This window comes from Oncorhynchus keta, chromosome 35, assembly GCF_023373465.1.
Source record: "Oncorhynchus keta strain PuntledgeMale-10-30-2019 chromosome 35, Oket_V2, whole genome shotgun sequence".
NCBI classification, from domain to species: Eukaryota; Metazoa; Chordata; class Actinopteri; order Salmoniformes; family Salmonidae; genus Oncorhynchus; species Oncorhynchus keta.
In genome coordinates this window covers 16,103,323-16,118,234 of record NC_068455.1, presented here as the reverse complement: position 1 = coordinate 16,118,234, position 14,912 = coordinate 16,103,323, and the positions used below count along the sequence as shown (strand labels likewise).

The window sequence follows — 14,912 nt, the reverse complement described above, 5'->3', positions numbered from 1 at the left end:
GATAATGGAAGGTTGTCACAATACGACTTAGAAGACAAAAATAGACAAAGCATTTGATTGAAACTTTGATTATTCTAATATACTTTATAATTTAGAAAATATGTCCCCCTTTCACTAAGCTTGTGACCAGTAGACTACCCTGTTTTTTCTCTTGTGACAGTGTGGATTTACAATAATTCATCTGTTTAGTTTGACAGAGTTCATTTTGACTTTGACTATGCCACCATCCACTGGACACAATGTGTTAGTCTGTCATCAGAGACATTGAATTCCTTGCATTATTCTTATATTTCAGTAAAGCATAATTCAAAGACTTTTGTGTGGACCCCAGGAAGAGTAGCGGCGGCTTTCATAACAGCTAATGGGGATCCTAATAAAGTACCACATTTGTGACTCCTGTCTACCTTTCTGATGGTTTCAGAAGGGACATTCTGATGCCTCTATAAGCAATACAAAAAGAAGATGTAATCAGCAAACAGAAGTGTCAGTGAAGTATTTATACATTAACTAATGTTTTGTTGATTTGGTTCTGTACTAAACTATCATGCCCCCTCCCCGCCTCAAAACCCCCCGCTAACCTCCCATGTTATTGGTAATGGTGAGAGGTTAGCATGTCTTGCAGGTATGATCTTTGTGCATCTAACTTTCTCACTCATAATGATTCACGATTCTTTCAGGATTATCCGTAATCATGGTAGCATCCACATTAATGTAGAAGTATTCATAAATACACTGAATATACAAAACATTATTAAACCGGAAGCTTTTTTCCAACTTTTGCCGAAAATGACATACCCAAATCTAACTGCTTGTAGATCAGGACCTGAAGCAAGGATATGCATATTCTTGATACCATTTGAAAGGAAACTTTGAAGTTTGTGGAAATGTGAAATTATTGTAGGAGAATATAGTGCATTAGATCTGGTCAACTGGTCAAATATATGTACCATCATCTTTAAATTGCAAGAGAAAGGCCATAATGTATTATTCCAGCCTAGGAGCAAATTGTGCAAAGTTTTAGACTGATCCAATGAACCATTGCATTTCTGTTCAAAATGTTGAATCAAGACTGCTCAAATGTGCCTAATTGGTTTATGAATAACTTTTCAAGTTCATAACTATGCACTCTCCTCATACAATAGCATGGTATTCATTCACTGTCATAGCTACTGTAAATAGGACAGTGCAGTTAGATTAACAATAATTGACGCTTTCTGCCAATATCAGATATGTCTATGTCCTGGGAAAACGTTCATGTTACTTACAACCTCACGCTAATCACATTAGCCTACCTTAGCTCAACCGTCCCTCGGGGAACCCACCGATCCTGTCAGTCTGTCTTTCCATGATGTAGACTGACCAGGTGAATAGAGGTGAAAGCTATGATCCCTTATTGATGTCACTTGTTAAATCCACTTCAATCAGTGTAGACAATTGAGACATGGATTGTGTATGTGTGCCATTCAGAGGGTGAATGGGCAAGACAAAATATTTAAGTGCCTTTGAACAGGGTATGGTAGTAAGTTCTGGGCGCACCGGTTTGTGTCAAGAACTGCAATGCTACCCGGTTTCCCAAAGGACATTCATACAACTTTACACAACTTTATAATAGTGACACAATAATAGTGACTCCAAAATGACACAATACATTATTTACTAGTAATTTCTATTAGGCACAAAATAATCTGAAACACAACCAAAGCAAACTGCAAATGCATCCAACAAGTTTGTAGAGTCACAAGCTTGATGTAGTTATTTTGTGCTAGGAATATAGGACCAAATACTTTAGTACACTAGGAATATAGGACCAAATACTTTAGTACACTAGGAATATAGGACCAAATACTTTAGTACACTAGGAATATAGGACCAAATACTTTAGTACACTAGGAATATAGGACCAAATACTTTAGTACACTAGGAATATAGGACCAAATACTTTAGTACACTAGGAATATAGGACCAAATACTTTAGTACACTAGGAATATAGGACCAAATACTTTAGTACACTAGGAATATAGGACCAAATACTTTAGTACACTAGGAATATAGGACCAAATACTTTAGTACACTAGGAATATAGGACCAAATACTTTAGTACACTAGGAATATAGGACCAAATACTTTAGTACACTAGGAATATAGGACCAAATACTTTAGTACACTAGGAATATAGGACCAAATACTTTAGTACACTAGGAATATAGGACCAAATACTTTAGTACACATATAAGTGAAATTGTCCAAATACTTTTGGTTCCCTAAAATGAACGGACTATATACAAAAAGTGCTGTAATTTCTAAACGGTTCACCTGAAATGGATGAAAATACCCTCAAATTAAAGCACCGATCCAAGCCAAAACAACAACAAATGTGTCACTGTGAAATTACTTTTGGACCTCACTGTACATGTACACCAAGAATGTAGGCTTAGTGAAATGCATTCTGTTTGTGTCAAGTCATCTGATTATGCTGTCCTCTAGATGGCAGAATACACAAGGTTACTGAGGCCAGGGGCCGTATGTATTAAGCATCTGAGTAGGAGTACTGATCTGGGATCAGTTCACCCCTGTCCATGTAATCCTATTCATTGTGATCTAAAAGGCTAAACTGATCATAAATCAGCAGTCCTACTGAGACGTGATACACACGGACCCAGATAATTTCTTGCAACCGATGGCAATTTATGTTATTACATTAGTATGAACCGGAAATTATTGACACCTCATCCTAGATTTACTCTGATTATATTGAATTACAAAAAGGACTTATCTGACAGCAGGAGGTTCGCAATTGGCTTCAAGGGAAGGCAAAAGGCACTGCAGGCCTTTTTAAGTTCAGGGGCATTGACTAGAATGTTCCCAAACACACTTCCAACGTATATCTGAACATGCGAATACACGCCATAAGCTACAATGAAATGCTGTGAGCTGTGACTTCTACTCATGCATTATGCATGAAAAACGTCTTGATCAAATAAATCACACAACAGACAAAAGAGCAAGACGTCCTTTATTGCACTTGACAGACTGGGTTCCGATACAAAAGTACGACGCCCTCTCTGAGGCCTTCCCAGGTCACTTCATTCACAAGGAAGTATGTATTGTGCCCCTTGATCATGCAGATCTCCACACAACCCATCTAGATCTCATGCAATGTCTGTATAGCCAACCTATTTAATTAAAATCCCCTTTTGTACAGGAAGTCCTATATGTATCATGTGGCTTTTACACATAGCCTACACACATGTTATAAATTCACCCTTCTGTTGGTGAAAGTGTCCCTACACACTCACACAACTACACTGACACCAACGCACGCACGCATGCACACACACACACTGACACCGCACACACATACACACTGACACCAACGCACGCACGCACGCATGCACACTCACACAAACTCACACCAACGCACGCACGCATGCACACACACACTGACACCAACGCACGCACGCATGCACACTCACACACCAACGCACGCGCGCATGCCATGCACACTCACACCAACGCACGCACGCATGCACACTCACACACACTGACACCAACGCACGCACGCATGCACACTCACACCAACGCACGCGCGCATGCACACACACACTGACACCAACACACGCATGCACACACACACTAACACCGCACACACACTCACACATATTGACACCGCACACACACTCACACTTTCACTCTTTGCATACATTGCTGCTACTCTGTTTATTATCTATCCTGATTGCCTTGTCACTTTTACCCTTACCTACATGTGCATAATTACCTCAATTACCTCGTATCCCTGCATATTGACTCGGTACCGGTAGTCCTTGTTTATAGTCTCGTTATTATTATTTTATTGTGTTACTATTTCCTTTTTTTATTTAGCACATTTCTTTGTACTTTTTAACTCTGTATTGTTGGGAAAGGGATCGTAATTAAGCATTTCGTGGTATAGTCTACACCTGTTGTATTCGGCGCATGTGACAAATACAATCTTATTTCATAGGAATTCTGTGCTAGTTGGAGGAATTCTTTTGAAGATTCAGGTGGCTGTAAAAACAAAAGCAGATTTAAATAAAATGTTTATCATGGTACATTACTTAATTACAGACATTGCTAAAAAAACATTTCTAAAGAAACAATTCATCATAAACCATTCTCGTTTTATTAAAAGGACTTTTACAAGCTCAAGCACAGCTGAATCAATCACAGCAGTTTAAAAAACAACCCACAGGCATACAAACATAACTATTTAACGGAATGAATCATTAAACTTCAAAAATGCCTTAATATACTGTACTTCCAACGTATCCTTAGACATGACAAAGAGTGATATGCTTCAGCGTTCTTAAAATCCTTAAAATATAAGACTAACATATTATTAGTAAACCAATATTGTCACTTCATAACTAGTTCCTCTGTGTGTTAACTTATAGTGGTTATTTGACTATTCTATATTCAGCATTCCAAACACTGTATCTTTGGCAGTTCACACACTGTGTTTCAAAAAGTTCAACTGACACACTCCACGCCTCACAACTGACACACTCCACGCCTCATAACTGACACACTCCACGCCTCACAACTGACACACTCCACGCCTCACAACTGGCACACTCCACGCCTCACAACTGACACACTCCACGCCTCACAACTGACACACTCCACGCCTCACAACTGACACACTCCACGCCTCACAACTGGCACACTCCACGCCTCACAACTGACACACTCCACACCTCACAACTGGCACACTCCACGCCTCACAACTGGCACACTCCACGCCTCACAACTGGCACACTCCACGCCTCACAACTGACACACTCCACGCCTCACAACTGACACACTCCACGCCTCACAACTGACACACTCCACGCCTCACAACTGGCACACTCCACACCTCACAACTGACATCCTCCAAGCCTCTCAACTGACACCCTCCAAGCCTCTCAACTGACACCATCCAAGCCTCTCAACTGATACCCTCCAAGCCTCACAACTGACACCCTCCACGCCTCACAACTGACACCCTCCAAGCCTCACAACTGACACCCTCCACGCCTCACAACTGACACCCTCCAAGCCTCTCAACTGACACCGTCCAAGCCTCTCAACTGACACCCTCCAAGCCTCACAACTGACACCCTCCAAGCCTCACAACTGACACCCTCTCAAGCCTCTGCAGAATCCACTGAGAGATTCTTGTAAGACAAGTATTACCTTCTAGAGGTTCATCATCCAATGAAATTTGTGCTTTATCTCAAATGTGTAAATACAGTGAGCTCCAAAAGTATTGGGACAGTGACATTTTTTGTTGTTGTTTTGCTTTGTAGTCCAGCACTTTGGATTTGAAATTATACAATGACTATGAGGTTAAGGTGCAGACTGTCAGCTTTAATTTGAGCATTTTTATCCATACTGGGTGAACCGTTTAGAAATTACAGCACTTTTTTTTTTACATAGTACCCCCATTTTAGGGGACCAAAAGTATTGGGACAAATGTACTTATATGTGTATTAAAGTTGACAAAAGTAGAGTATTTGGTCCCATATTCCTAGCACACAGTGATTACATCAAGCATTTTCTGTTTGTTTTGGTTGTGTTTCAGATGACTTTGCACCCAATAGAAATTAATGGTAAATAATGTGTTGTGTCATTTGGAGTCACTTTTATTGTAAATCATTACAGAATAGGTTTCTAAACACTTCTACATTAATGTGGATGCTACCATGATTACAGATAGTCTTGAATGAATTGTGAATAATGATGAGTGAGAAAGTTACAGACGCACAAATATCATACCCCCCAGAAAATGCTAATCTACCTTGCTATTGTAATGGTGAGAGGTTAGCATGTCTTGAAGGTATGATAGAAAATGCTAACCTACCTTGCTATTGTAATGGTGAGAGGTTAGCATGTCTTGGAGGTATGATAGAAAATGCTAACCTACCTTGCTATTGTAATGGTGAGAGGTTTGCATGTCTTGGAGGTATGATAGAAAATGCTACCCTACCTTGCTATTGTAATGGTGAGAGGTTAGCATGTCTTGGATGTATGATAGAAAATGCTAACCTACCTTGCTATTGTAATGGTGAGAGGTTAGCATGTCTTGGATGTGATATTTGTGCGTCTGTGAAATACCACACATTTTCTTATTTTTTCTTATCAAACGGTGTGTAAATTCTAAAATGACATAAAGGGATGAATCTGAAACATGTTTTTCCACAACATTTACATACATTGGCCCACTGCAAAGCTTCATAAACTGTATTCAAACGCTTTGCAGAAAACAAAACATTTAAAATAATGTGTTCTGTACAATCCTACAGACTCTTACAAGACTTCTCTCTTTGTACATCAATAAACTCAGAGAAACATACATAGTTATAGCTTTGTCTTTACAATGTAAGCATATCAGTTCAAGCCACATTAAAAGCCAAAGAGCAGAATCTTTAAAAACCTTTAAATTATTCTGGAATAAAAAAAAGCCTTAATTTGCTGTCGATATGAAATGTGTTGAAAGGAAAAGGTTAAGGGCCGATATGAATGAGGGACAATGTTGACTGGAGAAGATAGCAAAGTGTGTGTGTGCATGCCTGTGAGAATGAGTGTGTGTGTGTGTATGCATGCCTGTGAGAATGAGTGTGTGTATGTGTGTACGTGCTTGTGTATGTGTCGTGTGTGTGACATGTACATGACGTTTGTGTGTGTTCATTTGCCCAGGTTGAGCAGAAGGCGTGGCAGGTCTCTGTAGTGGATCTGTGGCAGCACCAACAGACAGTAGAGGACCAGCCACAGCAGCAGGAGAACGTAGTACTCTGTCAATGACGTTGGAATCTGTATCTTATTCCAGCTACACACACACACACACACACACACACACACACACACACACACACACACACACACACACACACACACACACACACACACACACACACACACACACACACACACACACACACACACACACACAGAGAGAACAGGGTTTAGCAGAAGGTCAACAGAACTAAACAGACTTGAGAGTTGATCTCTTCATGTCAACGTCAACAGCAGAGCTACTATTCATGGTAGTAAAAGGGGTCAGAGGTTAAATAAAAAAGGTTTAGAATATAAAAAGCTGCTCGGCTTCTTTAATGATACCAAAACAAAAGCCCATGATGGATTTCATTTATCCAGCCCGTAGAACAGCTGTCCGTAACATTTTCCTTGAAGTGTTTCCCCTGCCATAACCCCTCACACTAGACTACTGCAACACCGTTTCCCCTGCCATAACCCCTCACACTAGACTACTGCAACACCATTTCCCCTGCCATAACCCCTCACACTAGACTACTGCAACACCGTTTCCCCTGCCATAACCCCTCACACTAGACTACTGCAACACCGTTTCCCCTGCCATAACCCCTCACACTAGACTACTGCAACACCGTTTCCCTGCCATAACCCCTCACACTAGACTACTGCAACACCATTTCCCCTGCCATAACCCCTCACACTAGACTACTGCAACACCGTTTCCCCTGCCATAACCCCTCACACTAGACTACTGCAACACCGTTTCCCCTGCTATAACCCCTCACACTAGACTACTGCAACACCGTTTCCCTGACATAACCCCTCACACTAGACTACTGCAACACCATTTCCCCTGCCATAACCCTCACACTAGACTACTGAGACACCACTTCCCCTGCCATAACCCCTCACACTAGACTACTGCAACACCGTTTCCCCTGCCATAACCCCTCACACTAGACTACTGCAACACCGTTTCCCCTGCCATAACCCCTCACACTAGACTACTGCAACACCATTTCCCCTGCCATAACCCCTCACACTAGACTACTGCAACACCGTTTCCCCTGCCATAACCCCTCACACTAGACTACTGCAACACCGTTTCCCCTGCCATAACCCCTCACACTAGACTACTGCAACACCGTTTCCCCTGCTATAACCCCTCACACTAGACTACTGCAACACCGTTTCCCCTGCCATAACCCATCACACTAGACTACTGCAACACCATTTCCCCTGCCATAACCCCTCACACTAGACTACTGCAACACCGTTTCCCCTGCCATAACCCCTCACACTAGACTACTGCAACACCATTTCCCCTGCCATAACCCCTCACACTAGACTACTGCAACACCGTTTCCCCTGCCATAACCCCTCACACTAGACTACTGCAACACCGTTTCCCCTGCCATAACCCCTCACACTAGACTACTGCAACACCGTTTCCCCTGCCATAACCCCTCACACTAGACTACTGCAACACCATTTCCCCTGCCATAACCCCTCACACTAGACTACTGCAACACCGTTTCCCCTGCCATAACCCCTCACACTAGACTACTGCAACACCGTTTCCCCTGCCATAACCCCTCACACTAGACTACTGCAACACTGTTTCCCCTGCCATAACCCCTCACACTAGACTACTGCAACACCGTTTCCCCTGCCATAACCCCTCACACTAGACTACTGCAACACCGTTTCCCCTGCCATAACCCCTCACACTAGACTACTGCAACACCATTTCCCCTGACATAACCCTTCACACTAGACTACTGCAACACCATTTCCCCTGCCATAACCCCTCACACTAGACTACTGCAACACCGTTTCCCCTGCCATAATCCCACACACTAGACTACTGCAATACCATTTCCCCTGCCATAACCCCTCACACTAGACTACTGCAACACCATTTCCCCTGCCATAACCCCTCACACTAGACTACTGCAACACCATTTCCCCTGCCATAATCCCACACACTAGACTACTGCAACACCATTTCCCCTGCCATAACCCCTCACACTAGACTACTGCAACACCATTTCCCCTGCCATAACCCCTCACACTAGACTACTGCAACACCATTTCCCCTGCCATAACCCCTCACACTAGACTACTGCAACACCATTTCCCCTGCCATAACCCCTCACACTAGACTACTGCAACACCATTTCCCCTGCCATAACCCCTCACACTAGACTACTGCAACGCCGTTTCCCCTGCCATAACCCCTCACACTAGACTACTGTAACACCGTTTCCCCTGCCATAACCCCTCACACTAGACTACTGCAACACCGTTTCCCCTGCCATAACCCCTCACACTAGACTACTGCAACACCATTTCCCCTGCCATAACCCCTCACACTAGACTACTGCAACACCATTTCCCCTGCTATAACCCCTCACACTAGACTACTGCAACACCATTTCCCCTGCCATAACACCTCACACTAGACTACTGCAACACCGTTTCCCCTGCCATAACCCCTCACACTAGACTACTGCAACACTGTTTCCCCTGCCATAACCCCTCACACTAGACTACTGCAACACCATTTCCCCTGCCATAACCCCTCACACTAGACTACTGCAACACCATTTCCCCTGCCATAACCCCTCACACTAGACTACTGCAACACCGTTTCCCCTGCCATAACCCCTCACACTAGACTACTGCAACACCATTTCCCCTGACATAACCCTTCACACTAGACTACTGCAACACCATTTCCCCTGCCATAACCCCTCACACTAGACTACTGCAACACCGTTTCCCCTGCCATAATCCCACACACTAGACTACTGCAATACCATTTCCCTGCCATAACCCCTCACACTAGACTACTGCAACACCATTTCCCTGCCATAATCCCACACACTAGACTACTGCAACACCATTTCCCCTGCCATAACCCCTCACACTAGACTACTGCAACACCATTTCCCCTGCCATAACCCTCACACTAGACTACTGCAACACCATTTCCCCTGCCATAACCCCTCACACTAGACTACTGCAACACCATTTCCCCTGCCATAACCCTCACACTAGACTACTGCAACGCCGTTTCCCTGCCATAACCCCTCACACTAGACTACTGTAACACCGTTTCCCTGCCATAACCCCTCACACTAGACTACTGCAACACCATTTCCCCTGCCATAACCCTCACACTAGACTACTGCAACACCATTTCCCCTGCTATAACCCTCACACTAGACTACTGCAACACCATTTCCCCTGCCATAACACCTCACACTAGACTACTGCAACACCGTTTCCCCTGCCATAACCCCTCACACTAGACTACTGCAACACTGTTTCCCCTGCCATAACCCTCACACTAGACTACTGCAACACCATTTCCCCCTGCCATAACCCCTCACACTAGACTACTGCAACACCATTTCCCTGCCATAACCCCTCACACTAGACTACTGCAACACCATTTCCCTGCCATAACCCCTCACACTAGACTACTGCAACACCATTTCCCCTGCCATAACCCCTCACACTAGACTACTGCAACACCGTTTCCCTGCCATAACCCCTCACACTAGACTACTGCAACACCGTTTCCCTGCCATAACCCTCACACTAGACTACTGCAACACCATTTCCCTGCCATAACCCTCACACTAGACTACTGCAACACCATTTCCCCTGCCATAAACCCTCACACTAGACTACTGCAACACCATTTCCCTAACCTCACACTAGACTACTGCAACACCATTTCCCTGACATAACCCCTCACACTAGACTACTGCAACACTGTTTCCCTGCCATAACCCCTCACACTAGACTACTGCAACACCATTTCCCCTGCCATAACCCTCACACTAGACTACTGCAACACCATTTCCCCTGCCATAACCCCTCACACTAGACTACTGCAACACCGTTTCCCCTGACATAACCCCTCACACTAGACTACTGCAACACCATTTCCCTGCCATAAACCCTCACACTAGACTACTGCAACACCATTTCCCTAACATAACCCTCACACTAGACTACTGCAACACCGTTTCCCTGCCATAACCCTCACACTAGACTACTGCAACACCATTTCCCCTGCCATAAACCCTCACACTAGACTACTGCAACACCATTTCCTGCCATAACCCTCACACTAGACTACTGCAACACCGTTTCCCTGCTATAACCCCTCACACTAGACTACTGCAACACCGTTTCCCCTGCCATAACCCCTCACACTAGACTACTGCAACACCATTTCCCCTGCCATAACCCCTCACACTAGACTACTGCAACACCATTTCCCCTGCCATAACCCCTCACACTAGACTACTGCAACACCATTTCCCCTGCTATAACCCCTCACACTAGACTACTGCAACACCATTTCCCCTGACATAACCCCTCACACTAGACTACTGCAACACCATTTCCCCTGCCATAACCCCTCACACTAGACTACTGCAACACCGTTTCCCCTGCTATAACCCCTCACACTAGACTACTGCAACACCATTTCCCCTGCTATAACCCCTCACACTAGACTACTGCAACACCATTTCCCCTGACATAACCCCTCACACTAGACTACTGCAACACCATTTCCCCTGCTATAACCCCTCACACTAGACTACTGCAACACCATTTCCCCTGCTATAACCCCTCACACTAGACTACTGCAACACCATTTCCCCTGCCATAACCCCTCACACTAGACTACTGCAACACCATTTCCCCTGCTATAACCCCTCACACTAGACTACTGCAACACCGTTTCCCCTGCCATAACCCCTCACACTAGACTACTGCAACACCGTTTCCCCTGCCATAACCCCTCACACTAGACTACTGCAACACCATTTCCCCTGCTATAACCCCTCACACTAGACTACTGCAACACCATTTCCATTGGTGCCACAAAAGAGAAAAGATAATGTGCAGAATAAAATGTGTGCTGTTTTTTAAAATATTGATTAGCGATTGTCAAGGATGCACAGAAATTACTAAATATGTGTGTTTTTAGTTCAGATTATTTGTTTGCAATATGTGATCTATAGGCTGAGAGCACTTCAGAAGCTGTTTATTTTATTGGGGTTTGAATAGTATGAGAAGACAATATATCTGGTGAGAACCACAACATAGGGTACAACATCTATTCTAGCTCTTAAAGGGCCAGTAGCCTAAATTCGGTGTACAATTGTCAATTACAGCATTATTTAATCTGCAGTTATTTCTTCTTATTTATTCTGTAACCAATAATATTTACATGTTAATAGTATATTCTGATTACAATTATTGTCTCATATTTTAACTAAACATAATCTATCAGCTTCCAAAATGTCAGTAGGTACACTACATCACCAAAAGTATGTGGACACCCAGCTGCCGCTTGGCATTGCGCATGGTGGTCTTAGGCTTGTGTGCGGCTGCTCGGCCATGGAAACCCATTTCATGAAGCTCCCGACAAACAGTTATCGTGATGACCTTGCTTCCAGAGGCAGTTTGGAAGTCGATAGTAAGTGTTGCAACTGAGGACAGACGATTTTTATACTCTTCAGTCCTCGGCAGTCCCATTTTTTATTTTTTTATTTTATTTCACCTTTATTTAACCAGGTAGGCTAGTTGAGAACAAGTTCTCATTTGCAACTGCGACCTGGCCAAGATAAAGCATAGCAGTGTGAACAGACAACACAGAGTTACACATGGAGTAAACAATTAACAAGTCAATAACACAGTAGAAAAAAAGGGGAGTCTATATACAATGTGTGCAAAAGGCATGAGGAGGTAGGCAAATAATTACAATATTGCAGATTAACACTGGAGTGATAAATGATCAGATGATCATGTACAGGTAGAGATATTGGTGTGCAAAAGAGCAGAAAAGTAAATAAATAAAAACTGTGGGGATGAGGTAGGTGAAAATGGGTGGGCTATTTACCAATAGATTATGTACAGCTGCAGCGATCGGTTAGCTGCTCAGATAGCTGATGTTTGAAGTTGGTGAGGGAGATAAAAGTCTCCAACTTCAGCGATTTTTGCAATTCGTTCCAGTCACAGGCAGCAGAGTACTGGAACAAGAGGCGGCCGAATGAGGTGTTGGCTTTAGGGATGATCAGTGAGATACACCTGCTGGAGCGCGTGCTACGGATGGGTGTTGCCATCGTGACCAGTGAACTGAGATAAGGCGGAGCTTTGCCTAGCATGGCCTTGTAGATGACCTGGAGCCAGTGGGTCTGGCGACGAATATGTAGCGAGGGCCAGCCACTAGAGCATACAAGTCGCAGTGGTGGGTAGTATAAGGTGCTTTAGTGACAAAACGGATGGTACTGTGATAAACTGCACCCAGTTTGCTGAGTAGAGTGTTGGAAGCGATTTTGTAGATGACATCGCCGAAGTCGAGGATCGGTAGGATAGTCAGTTTTACTAGGGTAAGCTTGGCAGCGTGAGTGAAGGAGGCTTTGTTGCAGAATAGAAAGCCGACTCTTGATTTGATTTTCGATTGGAGATGTTTGATATGGGTCTGGAAGGAGAGTTTGCAGTCTAGCCAGACACCTAGGTACTTATAGGTGTCCACATATTCAAGGTCGGAACCAGTGATCGGTTGAAAAGCATGCATTTGGTTTTACTAGCGTTTAAGAGCAGTTGGAGGCCACGGAAGGAGTGTTGTATGGCATTGAAGCTCGTTTGGAGGTTAGATAGCACAATGTCCAATGACGGGCCGAAAGTATTCTGTGAGCCTGTGTGGCTTTACACTTTGCGGCTGAGCCGTTGTTGCTCTTAGACGTGAAATAGCCAAATCCACTAATTTGAAGAGGTGTCCACATAATTGTGTATATATAGTGTATATCTAGCTGTCTGATAACACATTCTGATGGAATGACTTGTCCTGCACATGGTAAAAATCCAGAGTGCACTGAGTGAATGTTGGGAAAAGATCTTTCTAAACATAGCAATGTGATTGCAAAGAGGACTCGGATCACAAAATAGGTGAAGTGAACTGGCAAAAGAGTTGAGTCCTCAAGGGCAGTGTGAATACAAAGAGAACTGAGTACTTTTTTTACCCCAGAGTTCACTTTAAAGAGGACTGAGATCAGTTATTTTAAAGAGGACTGAGTTCTTTCACCTTTTTTTTACCCCGGAGTTCACTTTAAAGAGGACTGAGATCAGTTATTTTAAAGAGGACTGAGTTCTTTCACCTTTTTTTTTTACCCCAGAGTTCACTTTAAAGAGGACTGAGATCAGTTATTTTAAAGAGGACTATATTTGAAACCACCCTCAGACTCCTGTGATGCCTCAACACTCACACAAGAGGGTTGTCATGGCAACAACTAGATGAAGAGCCACACCCCACCCAGTGACAAAAGAGGAAGAGGGCAACGGTTCGTGCAACAAACCGCTGTTTTGTAGTGAAGAGCCTACAACTGCCATGCACCACCCAGCCCTTCAGGGTTAGAGACCTACTGACTTATTCATACCTGGTGTCAGACTTGGTACAGTGAGTTAGGCTGGATGCCAAACTTTTCTGATTGGCGTTCTATGGGACAGAGGGTTGAGTATTACAATCCATAACACATGAGTAACGATGACAAAATAACACCTTGAATGGTAAAATAATTATACAGGTAAAAATTCTATTTCCTTACAAAATATCTGAGATGTTTTGCCACAAACCTCATTGGAGCCATTGTTCTTCCTCTTGGGGAGAGGAGTAAAACACATAGAACACTGATCATCTAGGGCTCCATCACTGTCAGCGTTCCTTCTGTTCAGAAAGAGTGAGAGAAAGAGAGTGAAAGAGAGCGAGCGAGAGAGAGTGACAGAGAGTTTATTCTATGTTTATGTTTCTGCTCGATTAAAAATGTATGAACGCTCTCATTCAGAACAAAGACAACATCATGTTTCTACAGCTATTGTTTGCGCAACGACATGCAGTAAGTAACATATAGTACATTTCCCTCATTAAAGCCAAGAAGAAAAAGACCCTTGAGTGTTATTATAAAACATTTCAGAATCAGTCCTTGCTTGAATTGCTTGGAGCCTCTACTGATTTCTATGACCAGCCAGAGTACTTTTAAGGCAGTTTGCTTGGAGCCTCTACTGATTTCTATGACCAGCCAGAGTACTT

At 43.6% G+C, this 14,912-nt stretch overlaps 1 protein-coding gene across 16 annotated transcripts in view; it reads right to left on the bottom strand.

Moving 5' to 3' along the window:
- Positions 1-4,137: 4,137 nt before the first annotated feature.
- LOC118373749 (calmin-like) overlaps positions 4,138-14,912 on the bottom strand; it is a 64,512-nt gene continuing 53,737 nt past the window's right edge. The window contains exons 11-15 of one of the 16 annotated variants that reach the window (XR_008092769.1): positions 14,459-14,549; positions 14,263-14,321; positions 4,896-6,848; positions 4,735-4,803; positions 4,138-4,665 (exon numbers count right to left, since the gene is read on the bottom strand). Coding sequence is in view for 2 of the 16 variants with exons in the window: in XM_052496645.1 (XP_052352605.1) it covers positions 6,707-6,848; positions 14,263-14,321; positions 14,459-14,549 (292 nt within the window). In the remaining 14 variants the exon portion in view is untranslated. Of the gene's footprint in view, positions 6,849-14,262; positions 14,322-14,458; positions 14,550-14,912 lie in introns of all 16 variants that reach the window. The other 15 variants (XR_008092770.1, XR_008092760.1, XR_008092763.1 and 12 more) reach the window with 15 other exon arrangements.